This window comes from Microcebus murinus, chromosome 12 (assembly GCF_040939455.1).
Source record: "Microcebus murinus isolate Inina chromosome 12, M.murinus_Inina_mat1.0, whole genome shotgun sequence".
NCBI lineage: Eukaryota > Metazoa > Chordata > Mammalia > Primates > Cheirogaleidae > Microcebus > Microcebus murinus.
The window spans coordinates 86,775,385-86,789,619 of NC_134115.1; the positions used below are offsets into that span (position 1 = coordinate 86,775,385).

The 14,235-nt window shown below is 49.6% G+C and overlaps 2 protein-coding genes across 3 annotated transcripts in view; one reads left to right on the forward strand and one right to left on the reverse strand.

The window, feature by feature from the left end:
* Positions 1–1,363: 1,363 nt before the first annotated feature.
* NAIF1 (nuclear apoptosis inducing factor 1) lies at positions 1,364–7,488 on the reverse strand. The gene is made up of 3 exons (XM_012772049.2): positions 5,962–7,488; positions 3,487–4,013; positions 1,364–1,921 (listed from the first exon to the last, which is right to left on the reverse strand). Exons 1-2 carry the CDS (start codon positions 6,470–6,472, stop codon positions 3,541–3,543), a joined length of 984 nt encoding a protein of 327 aa, XP_012627503.1. The 5' UTR covers positions 6,473–7,488; the 3' UTR covers positions 1,364–1,921; positions 3,487–3,540.
* Positions 7,489–7,593: 105 nt separating this feature from the next.
* SLC25A25 (solute carrier family 25 member 25) overlaps positions 7,594–14,235 on the forward strand; it is a 36,263-nt gene continuing 29,621 nt past the window's right edge. The window contains exon 1 of one of the 2 annotated variants that reach the window (XM_012772050.2): positions 7,594–7,946. In XM_012772050.2, the coding sequence (XP_012627504.1) occupies positions 7,689–7,946 (258 nt within the window). In that variant the 5' untranslated portion in view covers positions 7,594–7,688. The remainder of the gene's footprint in view (positions 7,947–14,235) is intronic. The other variant, XM_012772052.2, reaches the window with a different exon arrangement.

A 14,235-nucleotide genomic window follows, 5' to 3' on the forward strand; every position in this document is an offset into this window, starting at 1 on the left:
ATCCAGGCATGGTGGCGCATGCCTGTAGTCCCAGCTCGGGAGGATTGCTTGAGCCAGGAGTTTGAGGTTGCTGTGAGCTAGGCTGATGCCATGGCACTCACTCTAGCCTGGTGCATCAAAAGCGAGACTCTGTCTCAAAAAAAAAAAAAAAAAAAAAAAAGAGTTAAGCACAGTAGCTAAGAGCTTGGACAACCCTGGGGAATCAGGTAGCTGTGTGATTTTAGGCAAAATGTTCAATCTCTTGATCCTAGGTGTCCTCATCTGTAGACTAAGAACAATATCAGCACCTACTTCCTCGGTTCATTGCAAGGAGTGGGTGAGATGCTTTTAAGGCCTGGACGGACTAGGGGTTCAAGAATTATCAGTTTTCATGGCCGGGCCTGGTGGCTCACGCCTGTAATCCTAGCTCTCTGGGAGGCCGAGGCGGGCGGATTGCTCAAGGTCAGGAGTTCAAAACCAGCCTGAGCAAGAGTGAGACCCCGTCTCTACTATAAAATAGAAATAAATTAATTGGCCAACTGATATGTATATAAAAAATTAGCCGGGCATGGTGGCGCATGCCTGTAGTCCCAGCTACTTGGGAGGCTGAGGCAGAAGGATCGCTCGAGCCCAGGAGTGTGAGGTTGCTGTGAGCTAGGCTGACGCCACGGCACTCACTCTAGCCTGGACAACAAAGCGAGACTCTGTCTCAAAAAAAAAAAAAAGAATTATCAGTTTTCATTATTACTAAATACTGGTGAAAGGGACGACTACATCCAGGAAAGCTTGAGATCCCTCTAGAAAGAAGGCCAATCTTCTTTAAATGAGTGTTTCCGCTTGGTGGGACTTCTCAACAGTTTAGCAGAAACTCCTGAACAGATTCATCTGGGGCAGGATCCAGATTCCAGCTAAATTTAGGTCTTCCAGTGTCTGAGCCAAGGTTCTTAACCTTTAGGAAGTATCACAATCGCTCAGAGAACTTATTCACAATGCATATTATTGGGGTTCTCCCTCCAAGAATCTATCCTAGGTTTGGGGTGAGACCTGGGACTAGATAGGTTTAACAAACACCCCAGGTCATTTTCTCCAGAGTCTGAAACATTTCCCTAAACCAGGAATAGGCAGACTTTTACAGTAAAGAGCCAGAGAGAATACTTTTGGCTTTAGGGGGCAGAAGGCTCTGTTTATAATACTCAACTCTGCTCTTGTGGCATGCTCACAAAAAGCCATGGATTCATAAATGAATGGGTGTGGCAGTGTTCCAATAAAATTTTATTTACAAAAATAGGTGGTGGGTTAGACTCGGTCCATGGGCTGCAGTCTGGCAGCCCTGCTCTCTTCTATATTTAACCAATAAAGAAAGGAAGACACAGAGATGCATGTATAAAAAAGTGATTATTTTTTTAATTTAAAATTATGACCTGGAAAGAACTAGTCAGTTTAAGTGATCCAGGCTTTCTCTTTATACCCAAATGGAACAGACACAATATTGGCTCAGATTTCCAACCCCAGAGAAAAACCAAACCAAGTCCCAAATCCTTGGGAAGTCCCTGCAGCTCCACTGCTGGGGCCATCAGGCTCCAGGCCTGCTGCTCTCCAGCCCGGCCGAGAAGGGCTTTCCTTCCACCACCAGCTCCCTCGCAGGGCTGGGTCCCTCTCCATGCCCCTGGAGCTGGCACTGCGCGTGTGCCTCCACAGAGAAGACGAAGGTACAGCAGTCACCTCCCAACCGTCTTTGGGGCATCTTCCTATGATCACAATAGCAGAGCTGAGCAAGTCTAAACATTCGTGCCCAGAAGGGCAGCATCTTCACTTGTCTAGCTGAGATCTGGAGCCTCAAGTTGTAACCATTGGTCATGTGTGGCCAAGGCACCGGCAGCAAAACAGCAAACTTGGGAAACGATCTGGGGAGATGCAAGGGTCTCAGTGATCAATGGTGAGTCTGAAAATGAAACAGACAAATGCCACCTGGGTAAAATCCTCACAAATGTTGCAGGGGAGAAAGCATAAAGAACAGGGAACAGCACCTCCTGCAGCACTCCAAGGCTCTTTCTGCTCCTCCCAGAGCACAGAATTCAAAGGGTCCCACTTCTTAGGTCAGCTTCGCCTCTCCCACCTCCTACATTCAGGGTCAATCCTGGCTTCAGATTCACTCAGCCAGTGATAGGGAGTCTTACAAGAACACGAGGCACTGAATAACGTGCAAGGGAGAAGAGTCAGCCTGTGATGTTCAGCAGGGCTTTTCTGCACCGAATTTTGGTAACGTGGAATTAGCACAGGGAGGAAGGAGGAAAGGCATAGCTACCGAGCTGCCCTCCTGGAGGCCCTCCTAGGAGGGGGCCACGTACAGAATAAATACAACCAGCTTGAAAAAAGGCTTCTGGAAAAAGCCAACAGGCCACCTTAGACCCACTGCAGTGGGACAACAGGCTTCCACACTGGGTTGCCTGCTTTAAAATTTACGGCACCTAAAGCTTCACCTGAGTCAAAAGCTCTAGGGGGGCCAGGTGCAGTGGCTCATGCCTGTAATCCTAGCACTCTGGGAGGCCGAGGCGGGTGGATTACTCAAGGTCAGGAGTTCAAAACCAGCCTGAGCAAGAGCGAGACCCCCGTCTCTACTATAAATGGAAAGAAATTAATTGGCCAACTAATATATATAGAAAAAATTAGCCGGGCATGGTGGCACATACCTGTAGTCCCAGCTACTTGGGAGGCTGAAGCAGCAGGACTGCTTGAGCCCAGGAGTTTGAGGTTGCTGTGAGCTAGGCTGATGCCACAGCACTCACTCTAGCCTGGGCAACAAAGTGAGACTCTGATTCAAAAAAAAAAAAAGCTCTAGGGGAAAACCACCAAAGGGCTGCCCAGAGAAAAAGCTGTGGAAGACCAGAGAGTGGCCAAACCATCCTCACCACACACAGCATTTCTGCGCCAGGCTGGCTGCACACTGAGTGCACTGCGGAGGCATCAGGGCATTCACAAGGGCCTGCGCTGTGCCTGGGTGGGATGGGGGAGAACACGGCAGTGATAAGAGTCCCCTGAGAACTGAAGCACAATGAGAAGGAGAAAAGGGTAGAGTTTCCTCCTCAGGCTCAGTCACGCTGCCTCCCAAAGGAGGAAGATATTATTGCCCAACTGCCAGCTCCACTGACATTATCTAACTCAAACAGATGGCACCTGGGGGGTCAGCTCAGCACAGATCCCGGCTATGAGACGGCCGCAAGTGAGAGCCGGTTGTTCCTGACAGTTGTCCTAGACCAGGTCTGGGTCATGTCACAAACCCTGGCTCATGCCAACACATATTCCGTCACACACACATGTGACCCCAGCTAACCAATCTTCTGGATCTTAGGAAGGCAACTCGAGTGGCGGGAGGAAGAGAGTTGGTCTCAGGAGCCCAACAAGTTCCTCTTCCCAGTTTCCTTCTCAGAAGCAGTGGACCCCTAAATGCTTGTCAAAGAGGGAGCTGTCCACGTGGCCAACCTAAGGCCAATCACAGAACCCACTTACAAGACCGCGGAGGTTTCATCCAATCATGGCGGAAGGCTGGCTCCATCCCTGCCCTCACTGGATGATGCTGTCCGGCTGCCCGTTCTGGGCCACCTGTCCAGGGTCAGAGGCAGGAGCCGGGCTGGGTGTGTTGCTCTGCAGGTAGCGGCGGAAATCTTTGATCATGGGCCGGAGGACCTGGATGAGGACGCTCAGGGCCGCCTGGGTACCCTCCATGGCTTGGGCTTGGCGCTCCTGGGCACAGGCCTGCACCTCCTGGGAGCGGCGGATCATCTGCAGGAGGTCGTTCTGCTGCTCCAGGTGCTGGGCAATCTCCTTCACATGCAGGTTGGTGACCCGCTGCTCCTGTATCAGCTTGGCAGAGTTGAGGGCAATTCGGCTCTTAAGTGCCTGCGGCTTGACAGATGCATCTGTGTGCTGGGCCATCATCTCCACGGGGGCCTCGGCCGGCAAAGGTGGGGGGGCCTCAGCAGTGCAGTACTCCACCACTCCTTCCTCCAGTGTGTGATAGGCTGTCTCAGTGGGGACTGCAGGGAAGAAAGAACAAGAGCTGACACCGGTCAACTTTCTGGAAGGAATGAAGGTGGCTATGTGGGGTGGAGAGGAAGCTGTCAAGCCCTGTCTTGGAGGTAGATAAAAGGGAATTCAGGCCACCCCTGGCTGTATAGCTATTCAGGTATAAATCTAGAATCTAAGGCAGGGGCCTCAAACTACAGCCCATGGGCCACATGGGGCCCGCTGAGGACATTTATCCGGCCCGCCGGGTGTTTTTGCCACCGCTGCCTGTCCTGCTTAGTAGCCAACTCGTCCCAGGCTCACAGTGCACATGTGTGGAATGTGCACTGCACTCTCCAATGGCCCTCCAAAGGTCTGAGGGACAGTGAACTGGCCCCCTGTTTAAAAAGTTTGAGGACCCCTGATTTAAGGAGTTCAGAACCTTAATCTAACAAAAGGCCCAGCCCCAGATCTGGCAAAAGCAAAGATGCCAATAATAATACTAGCAAGAATTATAGAGCATCTACTACGCACCAGGCACTTTGTACTCATTAGCCTGATGAATCCTCATAACGACACCAAGAGATAGGTACTGTCATCTTCATTTTCAGAGACAAGGAAACAGACTGGAACATGGAGTGACCTGCCTAAAGTCACAGGGCTCATTCAGCAGAGTCAGGAAGCAAACCCAGGTCTCCCTAACACCAGAGCCTGAAGTGCTCATAACCACTCCACTGGGCTGCTTCTAGCTAAGAAAGGCACCTCAGAGGCAGGTCACATGCTCCCTGTAATGCCAGCATGAAGCAGGCATCTTGGGTGGGACTCTACACAAGCAATTTGCAGCCCGACGAGTCCTACCTTCTTTGATGTGTTCTTGACTTCCACATCCCCTGTGGCCAAGCAGAAAAGGAGGCAGGAGTACGCAGCAGCAGCTAAAGTGCCCAAGAAATGTCTCCCTGTCTCTTTGACCACATTGGACAATGGGACACCTACACTTCCTTCCTGTTCCACAAAAGCATCTGACTTAGGCCGGTGTTTGCCCCTCTTTTCCCACCTCAATATATACTTGAGAAACACGACACTGCTTGGGGATGGCACTCACACATGCACCCAATTCCCCTAAGCCCCATCAAGAGTCACTGAATGATCCCGTTCACAATCATCTCAAATGAGTAGAGGTAGCAGGCACTGGCACAAACCCTTCTCTGAACTAAAAAGTTCAAACCTAGTTCAGTTGTCATTAACAGCTGAGAACTTTTGAAGGGATCCTAGGTGGGCTGTTTGGGCCTCCATGCACATGGGAGACACCAGTCTTCACCCTTGAGTGCCACCAGGAAGCCCCCTTTCCTCTTCTGAGTCCTTAGGTTTTCCCAACTGAGAGTGACATATTCATATATGTATCTTATCTGTCCTACCGGAACATAACTGGCCTATAATTTAGACAGTTTGGTAATCCCAGTGCCCGGCACAGGGTCTGGCACAGAATAAGTGCTAATGTTTGATGGATGGATGAATGAATGAATGAATGAGGAGATTAACACCAGGAAGCATAAGGTTCCCAAGCACTGCCTGATGAATGTTTGTTGCACTGAAAACACAGAAAGTCTTTGTCCAGAATGGTTGTCTCACTTGGGCATTATTATTCCCATCTATCTATTCAACAGATATATCCTGTAGGGACATAGATATGGTCTCTGTCTTCAAGGACCACACAGTTCAGCAAGGGGAGGTAAGTCATGGACAAACATGGAGGCAACACACAGTAGAGAGCTATCCAGCTGTCAGAGTCCAGACCACGTGCTGAGGAAGTCCCAAAGAGAACAAGATCACTTCTATCCGGGGCACTCTTGGAAGGACTCATGGTCTTCCAAGATCCCCATCTGACCTTTGACCCTTGGCAGCCAACCTTCCCCAGGCCACCCCAGAGCTTGCTGGCCCTTCCCATTTATGCACGCTGACTGAGCAGGAGAGGTCACTCACTCTGTGTCAGGGTGACCGTGGCTGCAGCTGCAGTGGCCGTGGGTCCGAGGGCCACGGGGTGGATCTCTGTGGTACTGGGCAGGCTGATGATGGTGGCCTCGCCCAGCAGGTTGCAGATGCGTTGTTGCATGGGAGTCAGCAGTACTGGGGCTACAGCTGGGCCGCTGCCGCCACTGCCACCGCCTGTCACAGGCCCACCAGCTCCATCCTCCTCAGTGGGCCCCGGTGCCTCGCCACCCTCCACGGCGGCCCGGACCTGGGCAACCTTGCGACGGACCTCAGTCTTGAGGTCAGACCACTTCTTCTTGACCTCAGGCAGCTCCCTGCGGCAGGTGGCCACAGCGTTGACCCTTCTCAGGATGCCGTGCCAGGCTGCGCTCTTGGCGGCCAAGGGGACCCCGGCATTGAAGTGGTTCACCAGCAGGTGCTTTTTCAGCTCCAGCTCCTCCACGATGATCTCCACCTCCCGCTCGGAGAAGTTCATCTTCCTCTTCTTGGCTGGGACGGCCATGGCCTCTCCCCTCCCCTCCTTTTAAAGAAATTATACACCCCTCAACCACCCCAATTCCCCTTCTATTCTTCCTCAACCTCACCCCTCACCCACCCCCTACAGGGGATAGGTAGGGCTTGCTTAAGGCCAAGCACCAGGCCTTTGGTAACCCCCTCGCTACGCAAAGTGCGTAGGGCCCAGCCTCAACCGGCCCGGGCGCTGCCAGCCAGCTGCGTAATGGCTTCCTGAATCTGCCTCTTCCGCCGAGGTGTGCGGAGATCCGCCCACCTCCCCTCTTCCCGCCCCTCAGCGCTTTTCCAGGAGAACCCGCCTTCCCGGTTGGTCGCGGCTCAAATATCACGTCGATCACTGGTTCTCTAGGTCTGCCGCTCAGCTTAGGAGCACGCCTACTTACTGGAATGCACCTGACCGTTGGTCCAAAGTTGTGTCTGTCACTCCAGAGCGCTCCGCCTACCCAGCGTTTATTCGCCTCCATTGGAAAATCATTCCGTCGTTCAATTATCAGTATTACGATTATTACGCCGTTAAATTCAACTATTTTATTGGTGGTTTAGGGCGTTAAACTACCAAAACCCTGCTTCTTGAGGATACTTAGTCCGTTCGGCCTTGAGCTGTTGGCCAATTAATTTTTAATTCCACTCACGGACACAATCTCTGCCTTGCAATTGCAGTTCACAATTGCTCTTACACAAATCCTATTTCCCACAGGAGGCTACGATCTCTCCGTGAACGACTGCTCCTCTCATTCTTAGGATTCCGCTGCCTAAACAGCGTTTCTCAATGGAAATTGAACACAGGGTCTTCCGCCTGCCAGTCACATGACTTATGCCTATCGCTGCGTGGTTTCCTCTCCCTGGCCCGACTCAGCCAATCCCCGCCTCCCTCAGTTTGAATCGGTCCCCGGCGGAGCGGTGTGGCCCCGCCCACTCCATTGATCCGGGTAAGCCTAGGCGGTGTGGGCCGTCCTCAAGCAGGCTCCGCCCCCGAGGCCCGCCCCCCAGGGGCTCTCCGTCCGGCCCTGTGACTGGCCCGCGGCGCGCCCGGGGGCGTGGCCACCGAGGCGGCGCGCGGCAGGGCGGGACTCCCGGAAGCGGCCCCTCCCGCCAGCTTGCCGGCACTTGGGAGCCTGCGTTCTCTGTGAGAGAACGCCTGGCGTGACTTCCGCGCTGTTCCCGCCGGCCCGCCGCCCCCGCCCCGCGCCCCTGTCTCGCGCCCGATGGTGAGCAGTGTGTTGTGCCGCTGCGTGGCCTCCCCGCCGCCGGAAGCCGCCACCGCCGCCTCGTCGTCAGCCTCGTCGCCGGCGTCCGTGGAGGACCCGTGCGGCGGCGCCGTCTGCGGGGGCCCGGACCACCGGCTGCGCCTCTGGAGCCTCTTCCAGACGCTGGACGTCAACCGCGACGGCGGCCTGTGTGTCAACGACCTGGCAGTGGGGTTGGGGCGCCTGGGACTGCACCGCACCGAGGGCGAGCTCCAGGTAGGCAGCGCGAGCCAGCCACGCGGGCGGGGGAGGGAGCCCCCGAGAGGTCCGGGTGACAGGTGCGGGCCGCTGGTGACAGGTCTGGACCTCCCTTCTTTCCGGGCAGACCCCCTAGAGCTTGGCAGGTCGGGGTGGATGGCCCCTCGTGCTGGACGGGACCCCTGCTGTTCTCAAGAGTAGTGCCCTTTGGCTGACAGACACCCTATTTATGTCCTGGTCGGAGTGGGGCCCCTTTCCGACCTCTGGGTGCTTGGGCCAGTCTCTTCATAGGTATCCTTTGGGCCTTCTAATGGGTGAAAATCCCTTTTCTGCCTGGGCGTTCCTCAAAGTAGAAGGCCAAGTCTCAAGAGTGCTCTTATCACCTCCTGACCTCAAGGCCAAGCTGGATGCGCCCTGTACCCCATTGACAGATTTATCCATCCATCTCCAGCACCTCCTTTTTCCTCTCGTTTCCATGCCACCCATGGGCCCTGATCTGGTTCCTCTCAGAAGCATGTGGGAGTTGGAAAAAAATGGGTATTAGGGTTTCAGGCAGATCTGTGTGGATGTGGGTGGTGAGGACTGACAGTGCTCATGGTTTAGGCTCATGCCCATTGCCTTGCTTATCTAAAAAATGCCCTGCAGGGATCACCTGCAGGGTTGGAGTGTAGATGGATTTAAAGAATCTGGGGGAAAGTGAAACTGTGGTACACCTAACAGGGGAGATTGTTACTCTTGTCCTGGAGTGGATCCTTGACCGATGTTGGGGGAAAGGAGGCAGAGAAATGGCCATCTCTGGACCTGCCAGAAAGAGAAGTGTGTCCTTTGTGTATAAGCTTGGAGCAGTGGCTGTTTTTCCCTTCTGTTTCTCCTGGTATGTTATTCAGTCTGACTTGGTAGCTGTAGCTACCCTTTCCCAGGTATTTCACTCATGTGGCTTAGCCTGGTTTACAACCTGTATTAGGAATACTGAGTACTTACATAGGAACCTGTTTCTCTTCTAAGTTTGTTTGTTTGGTCCATTTGTACATACAACAATTAGAGAACCTCATAGCCAAGTATGAAAAAAATCTAGTAAAATGCCAGTAAATTAAATCAAGTGGATGGGTGGTTGGGTGTAAGCAAGGTGTTTTTAACTCATGCCCAAGATATCTTGGCTCAAGATCCAGGGTATTTAACCTACTTACTTAGTTGTCAGCCTAGGAAGACCAGGGGTAACACTATGCAACATGGAATTATTGGATTAAGTCCAAGAGATTTAGAGACAAGGTTTTATTTATATGTGTGTTCTGTTTTGTTTTGAGACAGAGTTTCACTCTGTTGCCCAGGCTAGAGTGCCATGGCGTTAGCCTAGCTCACAGCAACCTCAAAACTCCTGGGCTCAAGCCATCCTTCTGCCTCAGCCTCCCGAGTAGCTGGGACTACAGGCATGTGCCACGATCTCCGGATAATTATATATATATATATATTTTTTTTTTAGTTGTCCAGCTAATTTCTTTCTATTTTTAGTAGAGACAGGGTATCGCTCTTGCTTAGGCTGGTCTTGAACTCCTGAGCTCAAATGATCCACCCATCTCAGTCTCCTAGAATGCTAGGATTACAGGTGTTGTGTGAGGCCTGTTTTTAATTTTTAAAGTCAGCTTTACCTAAAATGATGTTGTGAATTGGAGATTTTCCCCTATGTATCTGATGAATAAGTCACTTGAAAAGATAGGATGGCTAAACCCAGAGGGACTGTGCGTTAGGGTTCGGGTAGGTGTGGGCCCAGGTGAACCTTCCTGCTTTTATGAACCTATCAACTTGGCCTGTGCTGCCAGGCACATTGAGAACATCTGGCTGCAGGAGTATATTAAATGTTTACACCATGATTTGTGCCTCTACTGAAGTCACAATGTTCTCAAGCTCGTGGCATATCTGATATTGATCCTAATCCATTTTTTTGGCAGTGAATTTTTCAGGGCAAATAAGGAGAAAGTGATCATTTTTCTTTCCAGTGTTGAAAGAAAGCCTCTTTTTATTAACTAAAGGGAACCTGGCCCCTTGGGATCACTTTGGCTCTAAAATCTTTGCCTCTGTGACTGATCTAAGTTCTATGATATGGAACAGTTGTTGTTTTTTTTCTTTTGGCCTCTATTTCTTCAACTCTTTCAGCTTTTGAACAAATTAAGTTGTTATACAGCTTTGGGAGAAATGAGAAGTGATTCACTTTATTAACTCATTACCTGTAAAGGAGCACACGTTAGTCCTGTGGGGAATGTTTTAAGGACTGGAGAGAAAATCTGCCATTTTATAAATAACTGGGTGACAGGAAGACACCCTGCCTTGTACACCCCCTGCCACTTCCTGTTGAGTTCGCATCAGTATTAGCTACCTACAGAAAGAGCAGTGCTGCAGTTTTACACCATTAGCAGGAACCGAAAGAGAACTTGGGGGTCCTTTAGTTCAAAACAGGTAATCTGCCATAGGAATAGGCATTAAAAAACACATCAAACTTTGGAACCTGCTTCATGTGGCCCATGTGAAACCAGCCTGAGATGCTGTGGTTTGCAAAAGAATCAGCTATGAGTGCTTGTCAGTGGGTAATAGGTGAACCCAGGCCATGTGATTCCACAAAGCCTTTTGTTAGCTTATAACAGCCTGGGTAAAGTTTTCTTTAAAAATAAACGAACAAATTTTGCCATCTGCCTTTGTTTGAGAAGAGATGGGGACACTCAGAGAAAAATTACTTAAAATGGAAGTAGGCAGAGAAACCCATGGCAGCCAGCCAGGGAGATTTTCTTTGTAAAGGGCATGTAGGCAAGAAGCTCGTCCTGGGACAAAAGAAGGGAAGGATTTATCAAAGAAAAAAGATGACAACGGTAGTGACTTTGGGAGATGAGATTCAGCAGAGCTAATTATAGCATTGTCTATTTAAGGCATTTTCATGTGACCAAACAAAATCTGTGTCTTAAAACAAATTTAAAACATAGGTTAGAACTCAGGCAGCCAATTAGAGGAAGAAAGCAAGCTGTGTTACATGTACACAATTTTCTCTTTGGCTGAGGCTTGTGGGTTTTCATTAGGAGCTGGTGTTTAATGCAGGTGAGGATTCTAGACAATGCTGCAGTCAGCTGATTTACAGACTGGCAAGCACACCATCTAGTTTGAGCCCAACAATAACTTGTGAAGCAGGCAATTGACAAAATAGTTTCACCCCATTTTACAAGGGAAGGACCAGTGGTTCAAAAAGACAATGAAACTGCCTCGAAAATCATTTCATTGCCAGGGAATTGGACCACCGAAGGAATTAGAACCATCTTCTGATTCCTGCTCCTGTCCTCTTTAACTCCTTAGTTGTTTCTGAAGAACATGAAGAGAGTTCCAAACCTGGGCTTTTGGGAGAACTTGAGAAAGAGGAGAGAGATCCTTTAGAACCATAGCTTTTGTTCCCACCGTATAGGTTTCAAGATTATCCACAATTTACCCTGCCAAAGAACAAAAATCCACCCTGCCCTATTTCTCTCACTGACCTGAGCAATAGACATAATAAGGCAACCCTTGTTGACTTGAAATAATTGAATGGAGGATCAGTAATGTCAAGTTAGTATTGCTCTATACCTTTAAATGTTTGGACATTTGTGGGGCAGATGTTTACCAAGATAGCCAGATTTAGTCTGCAGATAAGATAGTCTACAGAAGAAAGAACCTTTTTCATAGAAATGAATAGACATTATTTGGTATAGTATACTGGCCCATGAAGAAAAGAAAATTTTTTTTTTATAGATTGGATTGATTTCATATATCAAACTGATTAACTTATTGTGTTATATTATTGCAAAATTGGTTCCTGGCTCAAAGTCATGATGATCAAGTCAACTAGAAGAATTTTTTTTTTGAGACAGTCTCACTGTGTTGCCTGGGCTAGACTGCTGTGGCGTCAGCCTAGCTCACAGCAACCTCAAACTCCTGCGCTCAAACAGTCCTTCTGCCTCAGCCTCCCTAGTAGCTAGGACTACAGGCATGTGCCACCATGCCCAGCTAATTTTTGCTATGTATATTTCTAGTTGGCCAATTAATTTCTTTCTATTTTTAGTAGAGATGGGGTCTCGCTCTTGCTCAGACTGGTTTCAAACTCCTGACCTTGATCAAACCACCCGCCTTGGCCTCCCAGAGTGCTAGTATTACAGGTGTGCCACCGCGCCAGGCCAAGAATTTTTTTTAATGAGTTGATATTTCAAAAGGTGGAGTCAGGTACCCTGATCCTAAAGACCAAGTAACAAATAAGAATATACCAGAGTCTGTCTGACCTGGAGCTTCAGTTGGATGAATTCCTTTGATGTTCAATGAGTCACTAATTGTGGAGGTCTCACAGAAAGCACGGGGGAATAAGGGAAACATATTTTGCTAGTATTCATTTCTGATCCAGCTGAGTACAGCTGTGGGATGAAATCAGTGAACAAAATTGTACTTATATGGGACTAGTCTCATTAAACTAAATCGGTACACCCTTTTAATTTTAGCCATTTCTTATTATACTAATGTGAATTTGGCAGACCCATAGATTTAGTCTTGAAAAAGGTCATGGGTTATAGTCATCGTGGTCATTAGCCAGCCTTTCACCCAACGTGGGGGGTGGTTCCTCCTGTAATGTTCTTCACAGATAGTCATCCTGCCCTTCCACTGTGGACCTACTCGAGGTCATTGTGAGTTCTCAGTTACGTCAGACTGAATCCTGTATCTGCTGCCCATTCGCCCTAAGTGTACCTTCAGGAGCAACACAGAAAAGTGATCCAAGGGCCCTTTAAGTATCTGACAACCCCAGACTTACCTTCCTGTAATTTCTGCTACTGCTTACAGCTGTAGGTCTCATCCCACACTTCTCACATAACATGCGGCCACACCTCTCCCAGTTCCTCAGCTGGGGCAGTAACCCGTGGGAGTCGGAAGTACAGACTTCCTCAGAAACATTATGCTGAAGTGAAAGAAGCCAGTCACAAAGAGCATGCGTGATGTGATCCATTTATATGAAAGTCCACAATAGGGCAATTTGGAGAGACAGAAAGTTGATCCCTGGCTGCCTGGATGGGGGTGGGGTACTGAGGGGTGGAGAGGTAGGAAGGTGGTGACAAAGGGGCGTGGTATGAGGTTTCTTTTTAAGGTGATGAAAATACTCTCTAACCATAGTGATGGCTGCACATACCTGTGAGATACTGAGAACCATTGAATTATACACTCTAAAGGAATGATTATATGGCATGGGACCTGGGTTCAAGTGTTGCTTCTGCAGCCTGCTAGCTGTGTGACCTTGAGCAAGTGACTCAGGTCTTCAGTCTGTTTCCTTATCAGAAACGTGGTATGAATATCTGCTTTCTAAGGTGGTTGTGAGGACAGAATGAGATAAAGTATGTGAAGAGCCTGATATGCGGTCTGTGGCTGACACTGGTGCTTGTGACCAGGTAACTTCCCTGTTGATTCTTTGAAAATAAGATGCCCATGGCTGGGCATGGTGGCTCATGCCTGTAATCCTAGCACTCTGGGAGGCTGAGGCGGGCGCATTGCTCAAGGTCAAGAGTTCGAAACCAGCCTGAGCAAGAGTGAGACCCCATCTCTACTAAAAATAGGAAGAAATTAATTTGCCAACTAAAAATATATAGAAAATATTAGCCAGGCATGGTGGTGCATGCCTGTAGTCCCAGCTACTCGGGAGGCTGAGGCAGAAGGATTGCTTGAACCCAGGAGTTTGAGGTTGCTGTGAGCTAGGCTGATACCATGGCACTGTAGCCCGGTCAACAGAATGAAACTCTGTCTCAAAAAAAAAAAAAGAAAATAAGATGCTCAGAATGGGTCAGAATCATCTATATTTTGCCCCTAGTGCTTTTAAGTAAAAAGTAAAAGGCAAGAGAGGGCTTGTGGCACCCCGGGATCCCCTAGCACCTGGGAGCAGAGCGGGAGGAGCTCCAGGGGTATGGAAAGGGGCGTGGTCTGGGCCCTGGGAACACTGGGAAGGTCAAAACAAGAAAAGAAACTCTAAAAAGTTGTCGAAGTGGCCAGAAGTGGCCAAGCGGGGTGGCTCATGCCTGTAATCCTAGCACTCTGGGTGGCCGAGGCAGGCGGATCGCTGGAGGTCAGGAGCTCAAAACCAGCCTGAGCAAGAGTGAGACCCCGTCTCTACTATAAATAGAAAGAAATTAATTGGCCAACTAATATATAGAAAAAAAATTAGCCGGGCATGGTGGCACAAGCCTATAGGACTCTGGAGGCTGAGGCAGGAGAATTCCTTGAGCCGAAGAGTTTGAGGTTGCTGTGAGCTAGGCACTCTAGCCTGGGC

What these genes read in the sequence shown, in the direction of transcription:
- NAIF1 (XM_012772049.2), bottom strand. Translation starts at nt 6,472, where the DNA reads ATGGCCGTCCCAGCCAAGAAGAGGAAGATGAACTTCTCCGAGCGGGAG. An exon ending in CACGGTCACCCTGACACAGA is followed by an intron (nt 4,014 to 5,961) that starts GTGAGTGACCTC and finishes TCTTCCCTGCAG; the next exon opens with TCCCCACTGAGACAGCCTAT.